At 50.7% G+C, this 23,630-nt stretch overlaps 1 protein-coding gene across 2 annotated transcripts in view; it reads left to right on the top strand.

Moving 5' to 3' along the window:
- Positions 1-22,583, top strand: part of PDE4C (phosphodiesterase 4C) — a 34,712-nt gene extending 12,129 nt beyond the window's left edge. For both annotated transcript variants that reach the window (XM_069064624.1, XM_069064560.1), the window contains exons 2-15: positions 2,606-2,797; positions 3,578-3,614; positions 3,880-3,950; positions 4,043-4,095; positions 5,740-5,852; positions 7,992-8,085; positions 12,249-12,427; positions 12,863-12,961; positions 13,669-13,833; positions 14,187-14,286; positions 16,802-16,956; positions 17,832-17,954; positions 18,762-18,944; positions 19,180-22,583. In XM_069064624.1, the coding sequence (XP_068920725.1) occupies positions 2,606-2,797; positions 3,578-3,614; positions 3,880-3,950; positions 4,043-4,095; positions 5,740-5,852; positions 7,992-8,085; positions 12,249-12,427; positions 12,863-12,961; positions 13,669-13,833; positions 14,187-14,286; positions 16,802-16,956; positions 17,832-17,954; positions 18,762-18,944; positions 19,180-19,695 (2,080 nt within the window). In that variant the 3' untranslated portion in view covers positions 19,696-22,583. The remainder of the gene's footprint in view (positions 1-2,605; positions 2,798-3,577; positions 3,615-3,879; positions 3,951-4,042; positions 4,096-5,739; positions 5,853-7,991; positions 8,086-12,248; positions 12,428-12,862; positions 12,962-13,668; positions 13,834-14,186; positions 14,287-16,801; positions 16,957-17,831; positions 17,955-18,761; positions 18,945-19,179) is intronic.
- The last annotated feature ends 1,047 nt before the right edge of the window (positions 22,584-23,630 follow it).

The raw sequence follows: 23,630 nt of genomic DNA, 5'->3' as shown, positions 1-23,630 counted from the left end.
CAGGGCCACCAGGCCCCAGAACTTACCTACATACAGACCTGACTTCTCCTTACTCCCCAAGGTTTTCCTCTGGCTCTCTTTCTCAGAGATCATGACACATGGTGGAAAGGACACCACTTGACCCCTTCCAGGAGTAGGCCTCAGGTGGGAAGGTTACATTGGGAAAAGGAGATACCTACCCCACAGACATACAGCACAGACAGACAGACAGACACATATACATATAATGAATAATAGGGATGAGGGTGCACATGAAGCCAGAGACAAAGGAATGGGAAGATTTCCATGCCCACAAACACATGGCCTCACAGACACAGCTGTAAAGTGTCTAGGTACATGGACACAGGTTGTGTGTGTGTGTGTGTTAGAATGGAAACCCTTTGAAGGCAGGAAGTGTTTCTCTTTTGTCTTCTCTTCTCCAGAGCCTTACACCTTATAAGTCCTCAATAAATGCCTGCTGATTAATTTCCTTCCAGACAACTCGACCACACCTGTACAGAGACCCATTAGGGTGTTGATCTCCTGTATGTGTGTGACTGCCCCCCCCAAGGATAGTACTGGCACATGTCCTGCCGTAGGCCTTGGCACCCATACTGGTACTCGTGGTTTACACAAACACTGGGCTGGCACACCCTGTAGCATATCCACTTCAGCACACATGCCGCTACAATCCCTGGCACACGTACTAATGCACACTGCCCCGTGCCCTAGGGTACACAGAGGCCATCACGTGCACTCCCTGCAGCCTCTGCTTCTCAGAGATGGCCTCACCACAGGCTTTCAGGGTGGACTGTGGTTTCCGGAGAAGTAGCATGGCCCCTCCCCCACCCCCCACCCTGTACTCCAGGCTGGGGGTAGGGAGCAGGATAGGAAGACCAGTTCTTCAGAACCTCAAGTCCCCAAAAGGATCCAGTGTTCCTGGGTGGGGGAGAGACCTGACCACCATCCAGCCCCTGCACCCCCAGTTGTCACATGACCCAGACACAGCTGCCCAGGCCTAAGCCCCCAGAACTCAGGTCATGTGGCCTGGACTTCTATGGAGAAGTGGAGGGGCGAGAGAGATGTAGGGACAGGACAGGACCCTTAGCTCTTCTGCCCTGGATTGGAGAGGGAAGGAACAGAGATCTGAGCAGGCCATAGGCTCTGATGAGCCACACCAAGTCCTGGGAATGCAGGCCTGCAGCACCTTGGGCTCTGTTGGCCAATCACTTGGGGAGGTGGGAAATCCTCCTTGTGGCTGGGCCTAAGCTGGCCTCTGAGACCCTGTCATACACCATCGATGGGACAGGATGGATGTCCCTCCGAATTGCTTAAGATACCACCATATAATCTTCCCCTGAGTCTCTGTCTGTCAGTCATGATTTTCCCCTTTACACGAGGTCTTCTTTGCCCCTTCCCAATACATTTGCTCTGCAATGTTGTGCTCTCTTGTTGGGTAAGTGAAGGGAGTTACCTCTTCACAATAGCTAGAGAATCACAAGGGCAGGGACTGTGTCTTCTCTCTGCATACAGTAGGCACTTGATACATATTTACTGCATAATCAACAGATTACTAGAAAAGAAAACCTTTCATCTGAAGAACTCTCATGAAAGTGGCAGCAGATCTGCTGTACTTGGCCTCAGAGGACAGAATCACAATGAGGAGATACTGGGCTGTGTAAGGAAAAACTCCAGCTTAGTAGTCAAAACTATGCCTACATGAGACAGACTGCTTTGGAAGGTAGAGAATTTGGTGTCACTGGGGTCTTCAAGAAGAGCCCACTTCCATTCAGCAAACATTTTTAAGCCCTTAGGATGTTCAAAGCACTGTGCTAGGCCCTGAGGATACAGAGAAAAATTAATCAGGCTTTCTCCTCTGAAGAGTTTATATTCTGGAGCACGGGGCGGGGCTACAGGTGTCAGGGGTTGTGAAGGCTTTACTGTTGGGGTATGGGTTGAATACAATGTCCTCCAGCTCTGAGCAGCAAGCCTAGAAGAAATAAGAAGACCTAAGCAGCATCTCTCGTGACCTTGGGAAGGTCCTTTCCCCCTTTCTGGCCCTCAGTTTCTTTATTCCTAAAAAAGAAGAGGTTGAAATAGCTGTTACCTAAGCCCCCATCTGTCTCTAATTCCTGTGATCTTGGGACTTGAACAAGGTCCGGCCTCTTGAGCCATGTCTTCCTCTCCAGTGAGAACTTGCAGCCTCTGGGTGACTCATTCCTTCCTTCTCAAGGATGGGTCATCTGGGACCTGAGACAGCCCAACCCACCTATCTTCTGAATGCAGAGTCTGACTTCCCAGGGCAGGCCCAGGGTGTTGACCCCGGCTTTAGAGATCAAGGGAAGGTCAGAGAGCCACAAGGTAGAATAATGGGACTGGAAAACTCCGGGGGCTCTGAGTTTGGCCAGCCTGGGCATGTAGCCAGGCAGAGGTCTTCTCAGCATGGAGCTTGGTATGGGGCTCATTCCACAGGGGCTACATTCTCTTAGCGGCCATGCTGATGGCAATTGTCCTGCCAATTTCTATGCCATAGTGAAAACAGGGGAAATTTTTTGGGTGGGAGGAGGACTGCCAACTGCCTCTGTTCCCTCTTCTCAGCTGCCTTTGCTTCTCCCCCTGCCCATAGCTTTGATCTTGAGAATGGCCTGTCTTCGGGAAGGAGCCCCCTGGATCCACAGACCAGCCCTGGCTCAGGCCTTGTCATCCAAGGTAACTTCCCTCACAGTCAGAGGCGAGAGTCTTTCCTCTACCGATCAGACAGTGACTATGACCTCTCCCCGAAGGCCATGTCCCGGAACTCCTCTATTGCCAGTGACCTGTGAGTACCTCATTGGGATGGGATTGGGATGGGGGTGCAGGGAGGCTGGAGGTGGGGAACTGTCAGAGAGAGTCCTGGGAGAAAATCCTTTGTTCCTGGATATCTTTATTGGGGGAAGACGTGGGGACCGAGAGAGGAGAAAGGTCCAAACGCTGTAACGTTGAATAACAATTCATACCTGAGTTCTAGTCCCAGTTCTCCCAGGGACTCACAACGTGACCAACCCTTAGCCAGTGAGTTTTCCTTTTTACAAATGAGGGGACTGGACTTCATATTCTCCCACTTCCCTTCTTCTCTGGCATGCTGATTTTGTCATTTATGGGGCAGATCATAAAGCCAAGCTGGAGTAGCAGGGGAGGGAGTGCAAAGGGGGAATATTCCCTGGAGAGGAGAGATCATGATACTGTTGTAGGTAATCAGAAAGGTCTTCCTGGAGGAGGCCTTTTTTTACCCATGGTCTAGATTCCATAAGCATCTGTTGAATGAATAACCAAAATGAGATAGAAAAAGATGAGTAGATTTGGAAAGGGGGATGGAAGAGCAGAGGGGGCTAATTAGGAAGGGAATTTGTAGCTACATAGACACGGGTAAGGGCCTGCCAATGTGTGTGCACAACCATGCGAGTGTGTGCATGTACCTAGTCAACAGCTGAGTGAGAGATGAGTAGATAGAGAACTGGAGTAGAGACAGATTGTGGAGAGGTTCCAATGTAGATGCCCACCTAGGCGTCAGTTAGGCCCTCCCTGTCTGCCTCACACAGACCTTTTCTCTCTCCTGCAGACATGGAGAAGACATGATTGTGACCCCGTTTGCCCAGGTGGGTACAAGCCTTTTTTTCCCTGGCCCTGCTGTACGGAAAAGGTTGGGAGGTTGTGGAATGGACTCACAACTCAGAACTCCCCGTTCTCTCTGGTCCTGCCCAGGGGCTGCTAAAGATCCCAGTCCTGTCTTCTTTGGCCGGCCCCAGATGTCTCTCCCCTAAGTAGTCCTGGCCCAGGGTCCACTCTCCCCCACCCTGACTAAGCAGGGATGCTGGAGTGACTCCTTGGGCTGGGAGGTTCAGTGGGTGGTACCTCCCCCAGGTCTTAGCCAGTCTTCGAACCGTCAGGAGCAACTTCGCCGTGCTGACTCGCCTACAGGACCGCGTGGCCAAGTGAGCGCGTGCGTGTATGGAGGGTTGGGGGAGGAGCGTGTGGGGCCCAGCCAGCCTGGCCTGACCCTAAGTTGGCCCTCTGTATTCCACAGGAGAGTATCAAGCAGTAACCCAGCTTCTGGCTGCCGGGCTGCGCCACTCCCAGGTAAAGTCATCTTAGCGGCCACCTTCTTATTTCTGAAGATGTGAATTCTAAGTCAGAGAATCCTCTGCTGTCTCTACCAGTCATTTCCCTAGACCAGTGGGAAAGTCCTTCTGTATCATTCCTTATCTTTCTCCCACACACTCCCACACACATAGGCATATTCTCTCTCTGTCTCTGTCTCTCTCTCTGTCTGTCTCTCTCTCTGTCTCTCTGTCTCTCTCTCTGTCTCTCTGTCTGTCTGTCTCTCTCTCTCTCTCTCGCTCTCCCTCTCCACCTTTTGGGGCCATCTGTGATTCTCTTAGCAATGCTTCTACTATCCCCCCTCCCTCCAGCTGTGAACTTCCCTTTCCCTGCCCCCCCCTAGTTGTCTTCCCAGGGAGATGGGGCAAAACATTATCCCCAGTGAGTCCCCAGAGCCCCTTTCCCAGCCTCACCTCCAACTGCCACCTTTACTATTTGACAATCAGGTTTTCAGGGATGTTTCTTTACTTCATTTTAAAAATTTTTCATTGACATCTTGCTTTTACATTAACTAGATTTTCCAGTATATCCCTTCTCCCCACTTCTACTCTGAGAGCCTCCTTTATAGCTAAGAATAACAGAAAGGGACAAAGAAAATAGTTCAACAAAACTAACCAACATCCACCAAGTGCAATTTCAGGACTGTTTTCTGTAGTGACTTGGAAATAGGGTCTGAACTATGGACTCAAAATTGATCAGTGCTCATTTGCATATGATAGGCAATGATTCAGGAAGATGGTAGGAAAAGGGAGTATAAATGCTGATAATAATGAGAGCTGAGAGGGATCTTTAGAACAGAGAATGTTAGCTCTAGGTAGAACCTTAGAACCCAGGATGTCAGAGATGAGAGGGCCCTTAGAACCCAGGATGTCAGAGATGGAAGGGTTCTTAGAACCCAGGATGTCAGAGCTGGGAGGGCCCTTAGAAAAACTGTCAGGCCTACGAGAGAATTACAATTAGGTTATCTAGTCCAGAGGTAGGGAACCTTTGACCTCAAGGCCACATGTGGCCCTCTAGATCCTAAAGTTTGGCCCTTTGACTGAAGTTTAGGACCTAGAGAGTCACATGTGACCTCAAGGCCAAAGGTTCCCCACCCCTGATCTAGTCTGACCCCTTCATATTACATATGGGGAGACTGAGGCCCAGAGAGCATAAATGACTTGCCAGAGGTCCCCCACCAAGTCAGTGACCAAACAAGGACTCAGCCCCAGATCTCCTGAGTTCCACCACACTGTGCTGCCAACAGATCATTTGGTCCAAATGCTTTGCTCTCATGGAGGAGTAAACGGAGGTCTTGCCCAGTCACCCAGCCAGTTCATGTTGGTGTGGAATTTGAACCCAGGTCCCTTGACTCCCAAATCCAATGCTCTTTCCATTGTATCACACTTCTTTTAGTCTCCTGGAGCTAGATAAACAGGAGAAAGGCAGATGCCCTTACTTTACCTGTATAGATCCAGACCCCTAGAGCAGTTAAATTACTTAGCTTCCCTGAGTTAGTTGGGAGGAGCTGCCCCAAGACAGCTGCCAATGCTTACCCACCCCCAGTCCTAGGTCCCAGAGCTGCTGGGGGTGAAGAGCTGGTCTTAGAGAGACCAAAGAGTGACCTACAGGTCCCTCCCACAGAGGATGCCTGCCAGAAGCTGGCCATGGAGACCCTGGAGGAGCTGGACTGGTGCCTGGACCAGCTGGAGACCCTGCAGACCCGGCACTCCGTCAGTGAGATGGCCTCCAACAAAGTGAGTCAGCCCCAGCTTCCCCTAGGGCTGGGCCGGAGGGCCAGGGTCCCCTCCTGCCTCCCCCTCAGCCCTCCACTGTGAACACACTCATGCAATAGAGAATGTCAGACCTGGTGAGCCCCTTAGAGCACAGCTTGTCAGAAAACCTACCTCTCCCAACTCCCACCCCCACATTTACAGAAAGGGAAACTGAGTCCCAGAGGGGGAAAGCCCTTATTCAATACCAGCAAATTAGTAGCTGAGCTGGGACTAGAACCTTGGTCACTATACTCTCTGGCACAGGGCCTTTCCCCTCCCTGCCACAGTTGTGAGGGCCTAGCCGTTCCCCAGCCCCCGCCCCCTTCCTGTTTGCTCCGCAGATGTGTTCGTGGTCGGCCAGGCACAGCTGGCTCTGTGCGTCATTGGCCTTTTCTCCCCATCCCTCTGAAGTAGATTTAAAACCCCAACCGACAAAGAAACAAGACCTCCCTGGTTAAAACCAGATGGGCTGGGCCTGGCATCCCTCAGAGCCCAGGAGGCAGCCCCTGCTGCCTGAGGGGGGTGGCAAGAGCAGGGCCAGGGAGGTCACTTCTGAGTCTCTGGATGGCTCTGTGTCTCTATCCTGCCTCATGCATCTGTGTGTGGTAAGGTAGGAGGGGCTGGTGGCGGCCCTTGCCCTCTATAGACACACATACACATTTGAAGCAAACCCAAATACCTGAAAATCCAGAAATCAGCTTGAAGGATGAACTTGCAAAGGAATTCAGCAGAGCATAAAATTCACTTTGAGAAGAGATTAGATTTACATGGGCATTTGCATTAAATACCGGTCTGTTGCACAAAGTGAGGTCCACCCCTAGAAACCGTTTCAGCTGACCCTGGATACAGCTGCTGGGGGCCAGGGAGAGCCCACGAGGCCTGGCTGAACCATCTCCCCCATTTTCTCCCCTGGTCAGTGATGCTTGAGGCCACGAACTAAAGGGAAAAAGAAGGGAGCTTGTGGGACATCAGAGCGCCCTTTTCCCTGGCTGTTGTACTGGGGTAACCTACATGATACTCTAAAGAGGGATTAGGGACAGAACTGTGTTAGGTACAGGAAGCCCTGTTATTGTTTCAGAATCCTCAGAGATTTCCTGCAAATGAGAGAAGGACAAGGGTGATGAGGGAGTGGGGATTAAGTAGGCTGTGAAAATCTTTGGCATGCTAGATGTTAGAGCTGGCAACATCTTAGAATTTTTGAACGTCAGAGCTGGGAGGGCCTGAGAATACAGGATGGCAAAGCTGGGAGGGCCCTTAGAACTCAGGATGGCAGAGCTGGGAGGGCCCTTAGAACCCAGGATGGTAGAGCTGGGAGGGCCCTGAGAACACAGAAGGTCAGAGCTGAGAGGCCCCTTAGAACACAGGATGGCAGAGCTGGGAGGACCCTTAGAACACAGAATGTCAGGGCTGGAAGGGCCTTAGAGCATAGGATGTCAGAGCTGGGAGGTCCCTTAGAACCCAGGATATCAGAGCTGGGAGGGCCCTTAGAACACAGGATGTCAGGGCTGGAAGGGCCCTTAGAACCCAGGATGTCAGAGCTAGGAGGGCCCTTAGGACACAGGATCAGAGCTGGAAGGGCCCTGAGAACAAAGAAGGTCAGAGCTAGGAGGACCCTTAGAACACAGGATGTCAGAGCTTGGAGGACCCTTAGAACACAAGATGTCAGATTTAGGAGGGGCCTTAGAGGCCATGTAGTAGAGACTACTGATCTCACAAAGAAAAAAGTTTAGTGAGGGAAAGAAAAGGTTTTTGTCAGGGTGATGATAGAAGGGAATATCAGGATGGTGGCTCTTTCACTAGGCTCCAAACCACCCACACCCAGATTTCTCTTCCTCTCTAAGAGGAAACTGAGGCACAGTCCCATTTGAGGGCCTGTCAGACAAGCCAATAAACAGAACTGGGTTATAACCCAAGCACCCTAGCACCCAGGCTGTCCTGGGGCCTCTGCTTTACAAAGGGGACATCTTCCTCCTCCTTTCCTGGACGTGAAGTTTCCAATGACTAAAGACTCCCCATTGGAGTCACAGGAAAATGTAATAGGTGTTGGGGATGATATTGGAGGTAGAGGGAGGAGGGGAGCCCAGGCCTACTGGACATCTACATTTTGTTTCCTCCCCACAGTTCAAGCGGATGCTTAACAGGGAGCTGACGCACCTGTCAGAGACCAGCCGCTCTGGAAACCAGGTGTCTGAGTATATCTCCAGGACCTTCCTGGGTGAGTGGACCTTGGAGGTTGCTGACCTGGCAAGGGTGGGGAGGCTTCAGGTGCTAGCTCTACCACTGACCCACCATGAAACAGCCACCACCATTTTCTAGAATTCAGTCTCCTCCTCTGTAAAATGGGATACTAACCCTTTCCTACCTTACAGACCTTATAGGTCTTTTGGGTTCCTTCCTGCCTGACTCCCCAAGGCTCAGAAATAGCTGTTGGGCTACACTTCCTGCTGCATCTGAGTGCACACAGTTGTGGAGGTCAGGGCCCATGTGCTTCTCTGCCTTTCTTTCTAGGCCCCAGTGCTTAACATAGTCCCTGGTGCACTGTAAGGGTATTTAGAGACTGATCAATTGATGATTGGGGCTGGATAAGGCCTGGCCTCTGCCTTAACAGGTTGAGTTGGTAGAAGGTGAGAGAGCAGGAGAAAGGGGCAGGATGGGAAGATGGAGAGAGTCACCTCCTCTTTGTGAGTCTCAGCCTCATGATCTCTGAAGTAGGAGAGGTGGACCTGCTGGCCTTTCCATCCCTTTCAGCCTTAAAACAAAACCCGTGATGTTACAATCGGTGATTGGCTCTGAGAGGTGAAGGATGGGGCAGAATCAAAGATAACCTGAAGGTTCTAAATGCAGGAAACAAGGTCCAGGGAGCTCAGAAACTGAAATGAGAAGGCAGACCAAGGTGAGCAGGAAGGACATAGGGCTTTGGGGCTTGTTGGGTTGGGAGTCTTCTGTGAATGCAGGTAAAGATTTGGGTCTGAGCTCAGAAGGGAGAAGAGGGCTCAAGGTCCCCCGCAAAGGACTCCTTATTCAAGTTGGTAAGATAGCGATGGAAGTGAGAGCTGAGACCAGGCCACTGGGGGACCTTTGACCTGAAGAGCTCAAGCAGAGAACAGGGATCCTGGAAGGAGGAGGATGAAAGATCAGAGAGGCGAGAAGAAAACCAGAAAAGGGGCCCCCTTCTGAATCCAAGAGAGGAGAGTGAATCCTTCAAGGGGGAGATGCCTAGAAGTGTCAGAAGACATTGAGGGGTCAGAAAGGAGGGGAGGAGGAAAGAATCCTCACACTGCCTATCAGTGACATGGTCAAGCTTCAGACTCAGGTCTTCCAAGACCAGAGCTCTGCCCAGTGCCCCCACCCAGTGTGGTATAGTGGACAAAGCCCTGAACACATTAGCTGTGTGACCCTAGGCAAGTAACTTAGGGTCTTTTTCTAGGAGTAGGAGAGGTCTAGGACAAGAGCCCAAGGGGTTGGCAGGGACTGGTAAAGGTTTTTAAGGATGGGGAGACCGTGGGAATGTTTGTAAGTTGTAGGGCAAGGATCTTAATGGAGACAGGGGAATGACTGAGGGGACAAGCTGCCACAGAGGAAAGAAGGGGATTGGATCAAGGATTGGTAGAGGGGTCGGCCTGGGTAAGGAGAAGGGCTACTTTTTTTCTGAGACTGGATCAAAAGGAAAAATGGGAGATAGCATCCAGGAGCTTCAGAGGGGAAAAGGAGATAGTGACAGATGGCTTCAGGGTTTTCAGTTAAAGTAGGAGGCAAGCATGGTCCCCTGCTAAGAGGGAAATGGCTTGAGGAGAAAAGAGAGTCTCTCAGGCCTGAGTTCTTTCTTGGATTCTGTCCCCACTTCCTCAGCTTCCTGGTTGGACATCTCCACCTGGAGCTCCTATAGGTTCCTCAGACTCAGTCTGCCCAAAGCAGAAATGGATCATCCTTCTTTCTAGACCCAGACCTAACCCTCTAGGGGCTCTCAGGTTCCCAGGCCTACAGCTTGAATCTTCCTAGTCCTTCACTCTCCATGTCCAACGGCCAGGGATTCATCAATCCTCCCTTCACAATCTCCCCCATCTTTGCCCTTCTTTGCACTCATCTCATTCATTGTTTCTCAGCTGATCTTTGATGAAGGAAAAATACAGAGACATATAGGAATATGAGAAAGAGAGAAGACAGAGGCAGAGGAGAGGCTGCTCCTTATTAAGCACTTGCTGTATGCCAAGCAGAGAGCTAAATGCTAAGGATTCAAAGACAGAGGTGGGAGAGAGGGCAGCTGTTGATGGCCAGGAGGGGCCAGGAGTGAAGTGATCCAGGGCTAGGAGTCTTCCTGAGATGGCAGCCTGGACCAGGGACTTACTGATCAGGGGAGCCTCCTGACTGATGTCCCACTTTGCCTCTTCTCCAGTCTATCTATTCTCTGCACAGCTGCTGAAATCATCTTCTTAGGACCTAACCAGGTTATTCTCTTCCTCAGAAATCTTCAGTGGGTCCCTTTTGCCTCTAGGCCAAAATACCAGTTCTTTGGCCTGGTATTTAATCTGGATCCCACTAATGTTTCCAGGCTGAATTCTTAGCAATCCCCATCACAGAGTCTACATTCCAGCCAACCTGGACTGTTTCCCAAATTCAGCAACTTATGGGGTCTCCTATCTCTGTGTCTACACAGGCTGCCCCTCACACAGCTCTTTCTCTGCCTTTCAGAATCATCATCCTTCAGGTGCTTTTTCCTCTGGGACACCTTCCTGGATTCCCTGTCTTAATGCTCTTTTGCTCCTCAACTTACCTTTGTATATCTCTTAAGTCGCTCACCAGAAATGTGAGATGTGCAAATTTGGGGATATCTTCATCCAAATGTTCATACAGACTATTTGTGCCTGACTTGTGGTACAGTCTTCTGAGTTTGTGTCGGTCTGATCAGCCACCTTGATGCTGACCTTGTGATGTCATTTTGAGCTTCTTCAAACATGTAGGACAAACAACATTTTGTGTGTGTGCACGTGTATGTGTTATATCTTTCCTGCTCCCGGAAGTAAGTAGGGCTACCAAGGATGGGGACCCAGAGGACCCTAGACCTACAACTGGAAGGGACTGTGAAGGCCATGCAGTCCCGTCTTTTTACAGATGAGAAACTGAGGCCTTGAGAGGTTAACATTTTTTTGGTCTCTGCATCCCCAGCACCTAGCACTGTGCACTTTAAAGTCATTTAGAAAATGTAGAATGGAATTGAATTTGGGCTCTGAGGCACTGAGTTCAGACTGAACACCATCCATCAACCCACAGAAGCATTTACACGTGTCTACTCTGTGCCAAGCAGGCACTGGCCTAGGTGCTAGGGAGACAAGACAGAAGTGGGAGACTGCCTTCCATTCTAGTGAGATCAAGGAACATACATTATGAAGTGTACACAAAATCAATATGGGATAAAATCTGGGGGGAAGGACCACAGTCACTGGCGGAGGCAAGACCAAGAAAGGTTTCATCTAGAAGCAGTCACTGGAGCAGAGTTTTGAATCAGAAAATATGTACTAAATACCTGTCATGTTTCAGGCATTGTTAGGTGCTGGGGATACAAAAATTAAAGAGGTTTCAGTAAGGTGGAAGGAAAGATAGACAATGCAAAGTTGCAGAAATGGGCACTGGAACATCTGGTTAGATGCAGCAAAACCAACTAGATGGAAGCTAGGGGGCGCCATAGTGCACAGAGCGCTAGATCTGGAGATAGGAAGACCTGAGTTGAAAACCCAGCCTCAGACACTTATGAACTGTGTGATCCTGAGCAAGTCATTTAGCCTCTGTCTACCTCAGTTTCCCTTCCTGTAAAATGGGGGTCATGATAGCACCCTACCTCCCAGGGTTGTGAGGATTAAATGAGAGTATTTGTAAAGCACATTGGAAACCTTAAAGCTCTGTGTAAATAGAGTAAGAAAATAGAAATAATGTGAATGAAGGTGGGAAGGGTAGGTCAGAAGCAGGTTGGGAAAAGTGAAACCAAAAAGGTTATATTTGATCCTAGAAGTAATGGGGAGCCATTGCTGTTTATAGGAGGTGACAGGGTCAATACAGAAAATCACTTAGGCAGTTGTATAAAGGATATAATGGAAAGGGGAGATATTGGAGGCAGGAAGACCGATTAAGAGACTATTGCAAGAGGTAGGGATCCAAAGGTGTGGAACATTGCATATTTTGTCAGATTTCTTTTTAAGTATCTTAATTGTTTTTGCTGATTTTTAAAATAAAAATTTGTTGCAGAGGATGATTGGGGGAAAGGATTCTAGAGGGAATTATAAAGCAAACCATCTCAACAAAAATGTACTTGAAGAGGGTATTACAGTGGTAAGAGGGGTTACCCAGGCACTCACCCTGGGCTGTACCCCCACTGTCTTCCTTCAGATAAGCAGCATGAGGTAGAGCTCCCCTCCATGCCGGTGAAGGAGAGGGAGAAGGAAAAGGAGGAGCGGCCGATGTCTCAGATCAGTGGCGTTCGCAAGCTAACACATGGCTCCAGCTTCTCAGCAGCCGCCATTCCTAGATTTGGAGTTAAGACCGACCACGAGATGCTGCTGGCAAAGGTGCGCTTTGGGCTGGGGAGAAGGGGCGTGGGTGCTCCTAAACCCTTCCCATTCCAACACTGTCCCAAGGGGCTCTGCCAAATGAAAAGCCCAAAGCTACTAGCCAGGAGCGGACTGGAGAGAGCCTGCCTTACTACTTACTTTTCAGGGGTTAGGTGATGGCCAGGGAGGTCAGGCAGAAAGCCTCTCTCCCTTCTCTGTGGGGCAACTTCTCTGCTAGGGCAGAGTTGCCAAGTGTAGTGGCCAGAGCTCTGAATTTGGAATCTGGGTTTGAATCCCTGCTTTCCACCTTATTTATTTATGTGACCTGAGGCAAATCAATCACTCACCCTCTTTGGGCCTCAGTTTCTCTGTCTGTGAAATGAAGGGATTGGACTAGATCTCTAAATTCACTGTTTTCATGAACTCTCTCTCTTGGTCCCCTCTCTGTTCCAGGAGCTGAAAGACACAAACAGGTGGGGCCTGGATGTGTTCAAGGTGGCTGAACTCTCTGGAAACCGCCCACTGACGGCCATCATGTATAGTATCTTTCAGGTAAGGGCCCTTGGACTTGCTGGGCCAGAGAAAGGCTGAACCTCCCAGTGACTTTGTCCTTCCCTCACTCTGGGCACTTGGCATCAGGGTCTCCCAGAAACTCAGAGATCTCTAGACCCAACTCCCTCCCCATGAAGGAATCCCTAAATAATTCCACAGATCAGGAGCTCATTCCCTCTCGGGACAACCCAAAACATTGGCAGGCACCTCTTACTCTCCACTAGCTGCTATGTACAGATCCCAAACTGTGAATTCAAAATTATGCATTCCCTGCCCTCATGGGAAAGCAGGTGCCAGCACCTCTCAGCTGTGTGACCTTAGGACATCAATCAAGGCTTCAGTTTCCTCATTCCTCACATGAGGGCTGCAGATGCCTTGAACTCTAGGATCCCTTCCTAAGATTCTCTGACTTCTCTCAGTCTCAGTTTCGTCATCTGTAAAATGGGGATAATAATGGCACCTACCTCTCAGGGTTGTTCTAAGGATCAAATGCAATAATGTATGTAAACTGATTTGCATTATGTAAGTGTTAGCTGTTACTTTTATTATCTCTCTGGCCCCTCCTGGCTCTCAATCTAAGACTATATGGCTTCTCTGGATCTCAGTTTCCCCATCTGTAAAATGGGAGATTTGGACCAATTAATCTCTAAGGCCCTTCCAGCTTCAAAACCTCTGACTCAGTTTCCTGTCTCCCGGTCCCCACCCAGGAGCGGGACTTGCTGAAAACCTTCCAAATCCCGGCGGACACCCTGGTCACCTACCTGCTGACCCTGGAGGACCATTACCATGCGGATGTCGCCTATCACAACAGCATCCACGCGGCAGACGTGGCCCAGTCCACCCACGTGCTCCTCTCTACACCAGCCCTTGAGGTGCGGGTGCAAGGGGCAGGGGGAGCCCCGAGAGCCCCAGCCTGACTGCGCCAGCTCCTGAGGCCACTGAGATAATATCTGTAAAGCACTTAGCACAGTGCCCAGTAAATAGTACAGGCTTAATAAACACTTCTCCCCTCCCCTTCTTCTCTCCTTCCCTCCCTTGCTCCCACTGGCTCTCCCGTTGCCCTCCAAGCTCACAGAACTAGAGAGGAGAGAGGGGAGAGGGAACCCTGGCCTGACTGAGTCTGGGGAGTTGTCCTGGTCGTGGGTCTGGATTCCACAGTGAGTGTAGGTTCCCTTCTCATCCATCACCTGCCACCCCCTGCCAATAACCCTATATCTGTCTCAAGGCTGTTTTCACTGACCTGGAAATCCTGGCCGCCATCTTCGCCAGTGCCATCCATGACGTGGATCACCCTGGGGTCTCCAACCAGTTTCTGATCAACACCAGTGAGTGGGGGTTGCACCTTGGCCCCAAGGCAGCCCGAGACCCTGAAAGGAGGTTGGGCATAGAGGGGAGGGGGACCTGGAGCAGAGGAGGAAATAGCCCCACCTTGTTGTAGCTAAAAAGCACCCTGAGTTGGACTTCTAGATCTGCCTTCAATTTGCTGCGTGACCTTGGGAGAGTTCCTTCCCTTCTCTGGGCTTCATAGGATCAGAGGATTTAGAGAAGAAAGGGACCTCAGAGATTGTGTGGTCCCTTACTTCATCTCACAGAGGGAGAAAGTGAAGCTCAAAGGTGATTGGCGACCCCCGTGTTGCCATGGTTAAGTAAGAACCGGTATCATACCCAGGTCCTCTGAATTCACTTAAATTCTATGCCAGCCTGGCTTTTATCATCTGCAAAATAGCAGGAGTCAGACAAGATGCTTCAGGCAAATTGGGCTACTCAGAGCTGTACCCACTGCCTGCCTTTCAATTCTGACTTGTCATTCAAGGCCTCCACCAGGAAGCCTGTCCTGATCTCCCCAGAGGGAGGTCACCCAAAGCAGAGAAAACAAACATACACTTCCCAGTCTGGCCCAAACCAGATTAAATTATGAGTGGGGAGCGAATCACTAAGTGGCACATGGTGGTGCGGTGGATAGAGAACCTGGCCTAGAGTCAGGAGACCCTGAGTTCAAATGCAGCCTCAGATATTTACTAGCTATGTGACCCTGGGCAAGTCACTTAACCCCAATTGCCTCCAAAAAACAAAATGTAGTCAGAAAATATTGAACAATATAAATTAAAACACAGATAATATTACATTTTAAAACTAAGTCAATACACAGCCCCAAGGCTCAGTCCATATGGATTCGTGTCCTCCACTCCTGTTTCTCTTTGAGTTTAACACCATTGAGCTGGACCCTCCCAGCTCTCAGGTCTGTGAATTTGTGGGTCTGTGTGTCCTTGTCCTCATTACCCCTCCTGCACTGTCCCCAGCCTGGGAGAGCTCCCAGGGAGACGTGACTTTGTCTGTCTGTCCAGGAGGCCCCACTCTGGAGCCCTGCACATGGAACCAGCCTCCGTGAAGACCTTAAAGCTTATGAGAAGAATGGGACCAGATTGCTCTCAGCCTCAGTTTCCCCATCTATAACATGAGGGGGCTGGGCTAGATCTCTAAATTCTTTGTTTTTCTGAGCTCCACTGGCTCAGGGAGCTCCCAGGTGAGGTGGGCAGAAGACACCCTCTCTGCAGTACCTAGAACCCTAGAACCCTACTTGGAAAGTGGCTTTCCAGGCCCTGCCCCAGGTCTTGCTGGTCCTAGGACTGACTTTACGTCCTCTTCCACGCTGCTTCTAGTAATCGTAACAACAACACAAAGTGACATTTCTATAGTGCTGTAAGTTTTATGCAGTGATTTCCTCACAACAGTCCTGTGGGGGGGGAGGGGAGCACAGATAGGCCTTTCTTACGGATAAAGAGACTGTGGTTCAGAGAGATTAAATCACTTTCCTGTGATCCCATCATAATAACAAGTATTTATTATATGGCACATATATTATATGGCCCTTTGAGGTTCACAGAGTGCTTTAAATATGTCTCCTTTGGCCCTCGGAATAGTCCAGGCAGGTGGGTGCTGTTGTTGTTAACACTTAGTCTTTCAATCCTGTCTCTCTACGGCCCCATGTGGGATTTTCTTGGCAAAGATACTGGAGCGGTTTGCCATGTCCTTCTCCAGCTCATTTTACAGATGAATAAACTGGTTAAGTGACTTGCCCAGGGTCACACAGCTAGTGTCTGAGGCCTCATTTGAACTCCAGGCCCAGCACTGCACCACCTAGCTGCCCTTAGATGCTATTATTATCCCCATTTTAAAGATGAGGAAACATTCTGGGAGAGGTTGAGATGTGCTCACACAGCCAGTGTCCGAGGCAGAATTCAAATTCAGGCCAATCTTGTAGACAGGGAGTTGTCTTCAAACTGCCTTCAAATCCCACCCCTGACGTCTCCATGACTCTAGGCAAGTTTCTTTAAACCCCTATGTATTATGTCACATAATCATTCAAACCTTTGTGTATTTTTTGTTTACAATTGTGCATTCACTGTAAATGATCACAAACACTATTTTGTTGAAAAAGTCTTTCCAACAAAAAGTCTCCATGTCCTCGACAACTCTCTAACACAATAAAAGGAAAATTGTCAACTTGTATGGGAGAAGGGGTTTCCACACCATTGGGGTGCTTTGGGAGAGTCCCCTGAACCCTCCAAAAAAGCCAAATCAATAGTGATAGCCACCACCACAAGAATAAAAATACAAGGAATAGATTACCTACGGAGAGATTTCCTCTCAGCAGCCCCTGGAATGGTGCAACATAATTTCAGGAAAACCAAGGCTCACAGAAAGGAATGACTTTGCCCAGGGTTACACAGCAAGGTAGTGGTGGGTTTGGGGACCTGCATCTGAGTCTCCAGGCTCCCACCCCCCAAACCTGGCTGGATTGGTAATGCTGGCACCCTGTGCTGCCCCCACATGTCTCAGACTCAGAGCTGGCCCTCATGTACAATGATGCCTCCGTCCTGGAGAACCACCACCTGGCCGTGGGCTTCAAGCTGCTCCAAGAGGACAACTGTGACATCTTCCAGAACCTGAGCGCCAAGCAGCGGCAGAGCCTGCGCAAGATGGTCATCGACATGGTGAGAGGGCCAGGGGAGGGGAGGGCAACCAGCAGAGCCCAGCTCGGGTGGGTGAGGGGACTGGGGCCACATCCCAGCTCTGCCCCAACACATTGGGACCTGGAGAAAATCCTGTAAAACGTCTCTGGATCTCAACGTCTCCCTCCCTGAAAAAAGAAGAATTTGTGCCAATTATCTCTAAGGACCCTCCCAGCTCAGACATTCTATGTTCTCGGTCGGTCCTCAGGGCCCTCTCAGCTCCGATCATCTGAGTTCTATGTTCTAAAAAGGGTCCTCCTGGTTCTGATGTTTCGTGTTCTAAGTTCCAGGGGCCTTCCCAGCTCTGACATTCTGCGTTCTAAGGGCCCTTCTGGCTCTGGTATTTTGTGTTCTGAAGGAACCTTCAGCTCTGACATTCTATATTCTAAGGGCCTTTCTACCTCCAGCATCCAATGCTATGTTCTAAGGGCCCTCTCAGCCCTGACACTGTTTTCTGTCCTAAGGATTTTTGGCACATTCTTTCTCCTAAGGACTCCCCCAGTTCTGTAGCTCTGTCTTTTTTTTTTTTTTTTTGCCTTTTGGAGGGCAACTGGGGTTAAGTCACTTGCCCAAGGTTATACAGCTAGTTTTTTCGTGTGGGTGTTAAGTGTCTGAGGCTGGAACCGAACTCGGGTCCTCCTGACTCCAGGGCTGGCGCTTTACTCACTGCGCCACCTAGCCGCCCCTTGTAGCTCTGTGTACACTGGAAAATAACTAGCGCTGGAAAGGGTCCCTTGTTAAAACAGGCGCTAGGAGAGGAGGGTCATGCAGCTACATGGGGCTGACCCTACACCAGGGACCTAGGGCCTGGGCCCATCTAAGGCACCATCTCTCCATGTTCTGCCCTCCCTTGGCAGGTGCTGGCCACAGACATGTCCAAACATATGAACTTGCTGGCTGACCTTAAGACCATGGTAGAGACAAAGAAGGTGACGAGTTTGGGCGTCCTTTTGCTGGACAACTACTCCGACCGGATCCAGGTGGGCAGCTGTCCCAGCAGCCTCATCCTTTCCCCACCCCACCCCCACTGTGAGGTTGGGCGGCCACATGGGAGAGGCCCCAGAGGGCAGGAGGAGGAGTAATGGGGACTTACAAGGAGGCATGTTTCAGAGAGAGCCAAGGAAAGCTTTAACAATGAAAGCTGTGCCACAAGGGAACGAACATCCCTGGGAGGTGATGAGCCCCCAGGCAGCCAGGGTCTTCAGAGAGAATCACCCAGTCAACAGGCATTCATTAGGTGCCCACTGTGTATCAGGAATAGTGTTAGGCCCCGGGGACACACAGACAAAGAATGCAGGTCTTCTTCCATTCCAGTGGGAGAGACAACAAACCTGTGTGTGGATGGATACATGGATGATGGATGGATAGACAGACAGACAGACAGATATAAATCTGTGCAGCATAAACACGTTATTATTCCGTCCTGTCCAACTCTTCCTGACCCCGTTTGGGGTTTCGTGGCAAAGATACTGAACTGGTTTGCCATTTCCTTCTCTAGCTTTGCAACTGAAAAAGTCCTAGAGAAAAATTGCCCAGGTCCCTGAAAGGTCGTAACTTGACTTTGCTCATATCCAGGGCTGCGTGCCACAAGCAGGGACTTTTACTCAGGTCCCTGTGACCCCCCCCATCTCTCACTGCTATTTTATTAGCATTATTGCTTTCATCCTCCTCATTCCTTATGTGACCCGGGGTTGGGATGGGGGTGGGGTGGAGTCTGGCCAATCTGAGGAGGCTGTTTAACCTTGGCTGGACCCCTGCCCTCTCTTGGCCCCCACCTGCCACCTCAGGTCCTTCAGAACATGGTACACTGTGCCGACCTCAGCAACCCCACCAAGCCCCTGGAGCTGTACCGCCAGTGGACAGACAGAATCATGGTGGAATTCTTCCAACAAGGAGACCGGGAACGGGAGAAAGGCATCGAGATCAGCCCCATGTGTGACAAGCACACAGCCTCTGTGGAGAAATCCCAGGTCAGCCTCGTGGGGAGGAGCAGCTTTCCACTTCTGCAGATCAAGGGATGGGTATAGATGCTGTCCTGTATCTAGGGGTGCAGGGATGCAGTTGAGGTAATCTCTTAAAGGCCCGAGTTGTGTCTAATATGTCCCTGACCCTGGGATTGCCATTGGCTTCGCAGAGAGGGGTTCAGTGGGGGGCCCAGGGGCAGCATGCCACAGCCTGCCAATGGCCAACTCCTTCTCACCACAGGTGGGTTTCATTGACTACATTGCACACCCACTGTGGGAGACTTGGGCTGACCTGGTGCACCCAGATGCCCAGGAGATCCTTGACACCCTGGAGGACAATCGAGAATGGTACCAGAGCATGATTCCCCGGAGCCCGGACAGCAGTGGTGGTGGCGGCCACGAAGCCACCCTGGCCAAGGGGGCTGACAAGTTCCAGTTTGAGCTGACGCTGGAGGAGGAGGAAGGAGAGCTGGAGGAGGAGGCCGAAGAGCCCAGGAGCCAGGCCGAGGAAGGAGAGGAAGAGAACAGCGGCAGTGATTCAAAGACCCTGGCCACAGACGACTCGGAATCGGCCGAGGCGGACCCGCTGTCTCCAGAAGATGAGGCCAGTGCTGAGGGAGAGAGGAGGCAGCCCCAGGAGCCTGTGTCTCTGGATAACGAGAGGACGCTGTCCCAGGCCGGGGCCAAGAGCCTGCAGGAGGGGGACGGGGCTGTGGATCAGGAAGGCAACCTTACGTTCTACCCCCTAGGAACGTAACAGACATGACTGCCCTTTCCCCTCCAGGCCTGGAACCACTTCTCAGATTTAGGACTTGGGGTGGGGTGGGAGGGATTATATTAAAAAAAATCCCCCTCCCAACTCTCCCCTCTCCCCCCTCTGTCACCCCCAAGCCCTTGATCTAAACAACTAAAAACATGAGGAAAGATCCCACTAAAACCAGAGCTAGCGCCCAGAGTAGAACTGGGGTGCTTGGTCTAGACCTGGCTAGTCCCCTGGTATCACTACAGCTCCCCAGAGTAGGGGAGGAATGGAAGGAAGAGGGCAGGCAGGTGGCTGGACTCCCTTGTGGGAACTACAGCTGGGTGGGAGGAAAAAGCCTAGAGAGTGGGGAGAAAAATTGAGAAAAGAAATTGAAGAGTAACTTTCTAACACAGCTGTCCAGCATTGGAATGAGCTGACTTAAGAAGTGAGCCTCCTTGTCCTGTGGAGGTATCCAAGTAGACAGAGGCCCTCAAGGGGATTTCTGTCTGGGGAATGTCTTCTGAGGCTCTGTGACATTTGAATGGCTTGCTTCCTCAGCAGGGGCAGGGGTTTCATTGAGGTCTCTGGGCCTGTTTTCCTCAGCTTGTAAAAATATGGGTTGAATTCGGTGATCTCATAGGCCCTTTCCAGTTCTAGACCCTATGATCAAGGTGGCTTTGAACTGTGGTCATAGAAAGTTTAGTCCTTGGCCTGTACATTGGCCCTCCCTGCCGGCTGGAAGCCCTATGCCAACATCTGGCAGGCAGAGGTCAGCTAGCGCCTTCCATGGTAGAACCATGAAGGGCACTATCTCCCCACGGTCAAGACCTTTTATCCTCCCTCAAGGCATAGCCCCTGGTATGGGAGAAGAGTGACTCACCCCAAGAACTCTGTCTTAAGAACCCGGGCTGTTCCTGACCTCTCCCCAAGCCTCCCACAGATTGGAAGCTGTCAGAAATGACCCACTGAGGAAGCAATGGGAACAGGGGACTTTGAGGAGGAAAAGGGAGGGAGGAAGTCGCTGGGAGCTGGAGTTTGACTCAGTGTAAAGAACATGCTAAGCAGCAAGGCTGCCTGGGATATAGCAAGCTCTCCATCACTCAAGGCCTTTGAGAAAAGGCTGTATGACTGCCAGACAGAAATGTAGTCGAGAGGATTTGTGTTGTACTAGCAGTGGGACTAGAGACCCCCTGGAATCCCCCCTGGTTCTGAGATGCTGAGTGCTTAGGAGTTGGCATGGTTCAGTCGTTTTGCTCATAGGTGTGATTTCCCCTCTGTGGCCCAGACCAGCACTTTGCAGGTGCAGGCCTCAGCTCTAGCCTTCTGCTTCCCCCAGCCTAAGTGGAGGAAGGGAGGAGGGGAGAGAAGACACAGCAGGCACAGAAGTGACTCCAACCCTCCCCCACCTTCCCTCCTGCTCCCCACGGGCAGGTGGCATGGAGGGAGTAGCACCTTGGACACTGCCATTTAATTTATTTTGACACTGGCTCACGTGTTTTTAAGATTTTTTTGTAGCTCACTTCTTTTTTTTAAAGTAAAGACTTGGTCACATACACACATACACAGCTCCAGGCCTGCTAGTCCTGGGAAGATCCAGGCTGTGGGGTGCTGATTGCCCGGACAGGCCTTTCCCCAGGACTGAGGGGGAGGGTTATTTGTTCCAGTGGGTGGGACCCCCTGGAGAAGAGGAGAGAGGTGTGCCTTTTGGTTTAGTGGGCAAGTCAGGAGCCCTAGGTTCTGTTATGCCCCGACCTCACTGTGTACCTTGGGCAAGCCATTTCCTCTCTGGTGGCCACAGTTTCCCCAACCATAAAATTGGGGAGGGCAGGAACTAGATTTGCTAATTTTCTCTTGCCTCTGACATGGCCTAAGGTCCCTCCCATCCTGTGTCCTAAGCTCCTTCCCTGCTCTGACATCCTGTGTCTTAAGCTCCTTCCCAGCCCTGACATTCTTTGTTCTAAGGGCCCTCCCTGCTCTGACATTCTGGGTTCTAAGGGCCCTCCTAGCTCTGACATCTTCTGTTCTAAGGGCCCTTCCAGTTCTATAGTTCTGTGTTCTATGTTCAAAGTTCTTTCTCAGCTTCAACACTGTAATCTATGTTCTAAGATCCCTCCCAGAATTATATTCTGTGTTCTAAGGTCCCTCCCATTACTGTGTTTTGTGTTCTAAGGTTCCTCCCATTACTGTATTCTGTGTTCTAAGGTAACTCCCATTACTGTATTCTGTGTTCTGAGGTCCCTCCCATTATTGTGTTCTGTGTTCTAAGGTCCCTCTCAGCATTGTGTTGTGTTCTGAGGTCCTTGCTCTATAATCCTAAGAATGACAACTAAGCTCACAGTCCTCTGTCTCTTTCCCTCTCCTCTCTTTCTCACCCCTTTGTTTCTTCTGTTTTTCTCCTCAAGTCTGGGCCAGCCACTGCTGAGATGCCTCAGGGCTACAGAGACTACAAGTCTGGGATGGAGTGAGGCCGGCCTGGCCTGGGGTCTTGGTGGAGGCCTTTGCCTGCCCCTTTCACCCCTCTGCAGGCCCATGGCTTCCTGGTCAGGACCAGCCACACTCCCCATTGTCTTGGGATACTAGTGGGGAGGAGGGGGAGAGGCTTTGAGTTTATAGATGTAGAGTAAGTGTCTGGGGGGGATGGTGTGACCTGGACCACTGCAGGGCTCTCCAGTCATGAGCTTGGGGAGGCCACCCCTTGGTCCATCTGCTCTGGCCTCCCCCATGGCTCTGCCTGGGGGGCAAGGTGGGACCCACAGTTACACCTGGCTCAGCAGAGGAACCCCAGGGGAGATTCCTCTCCCATCCCCTTAACACCCACCAGCCTCATCACCTGTCCTGGCTGCTTTTCCACCTCTTGTGTGTAAGGTAGACTTCAGATAAAAACAAAATCTTTGACAGCCTGATTCTGTGTGTTCTGTCTGTCCCTGTGTGTCTTGGTCTGTCCTGACACCCAGCCAACCCCACATTATCCAAGGCTGAGCACAAACATGTATGGAGTACCTACTGTGTGCAAGGCTTAGCCAGAGAGGCCCTCTGAGTCTTCCTCAGCATGGATTCAGAGCAAAAGCCTTGGACTGGGAGGCAAAAGATGGAGGTCAAACCCCCTCCGTGCCCCCAAGCAGCTTGGTGACTTGGGACGAGTCACCTGATTTCAACGAGCCTCGGTTTCCTTATCTGCAAAGATGATCCCTGCTCTGCTGCCTTGCTAGGGCTAGTCAACATTTTACAGGCATTAAGTGAATCTAATAAAAATTTAAGTGGGATGAATACAAAGTTCCGCACTCACCTGCCTCAAAATCAGCTCATCAGTGCCATCCAGTGGCCACTTTTGTCTTATCAAATTCAAGAGTCAGTCTTCAGGAAGGTGGGGAAAAGTCTCTCTATCTAATAGTTGCTCAGCAAATACTGACAAAACTGGTGCCTTTCCTCCCCCTCCCCTCGGTGAGCTTCCTGGGTAATCATGCATAATGAGAAGAGCTCTGGGCCTTTGCCCTGCAACCAGCTCCTTGAGTAACCTTGGATCACCCACTCCCCCATTCGGAGCCTCCTCTGGGTTGGGGAATGATTCTCCCTACTCTTCCTCTCTCCAACCAGGGTTAATAAACAGATAAGGAAGTGCTTTGTAAGGATAAAGCCCTATAACATATAGTGGGTGGTGAAAATGCCCCAAGATTTGAGGGTGGGGAGGATGCAATCCAAAGAGGCCTACATCATAACGTTCTCCAGGCCCGAGATTCAAACCTTGCCTCTTCCACTCAGTGCCCTTAGGTGACATTAAGCCAGCGAGTTTACCTCTCTGGGCCTTGGTTTCCTCATCTGCAAAGCAAGGGTTTTTTTCTCATCCAGCCCTGAATCTGTGCTCTTACCAAGGTCTCTCTGACTCCTTCTGCTAAGCCACAGGTGCTAGGGGTCAGAGGCCAAAAATATAACTTAATCAATTCAACAGTTAC

The sequence above is a fragment of the Petaurus breviceps genome, unplaced genomic scaffold (genome assembly GCF_028583685.1).
Source record: "Petaurus breviceps papuanus isolate PSGF00001 unplaced genomic scaffold, PetGlider_PUasm1.0 108, whole genome shotgun sequence".
NCBI lineage: Eukaryota > Metazoa > Chordata > Mammalia > Diprotodontia > Petauridae > Petaurus > Petaurus breviceps.
The sequence above is the reverse complement of the archived record's forward strand: the minus strand, read 5'-3'. Positions and strand labels throughout refer to the sequence as shown.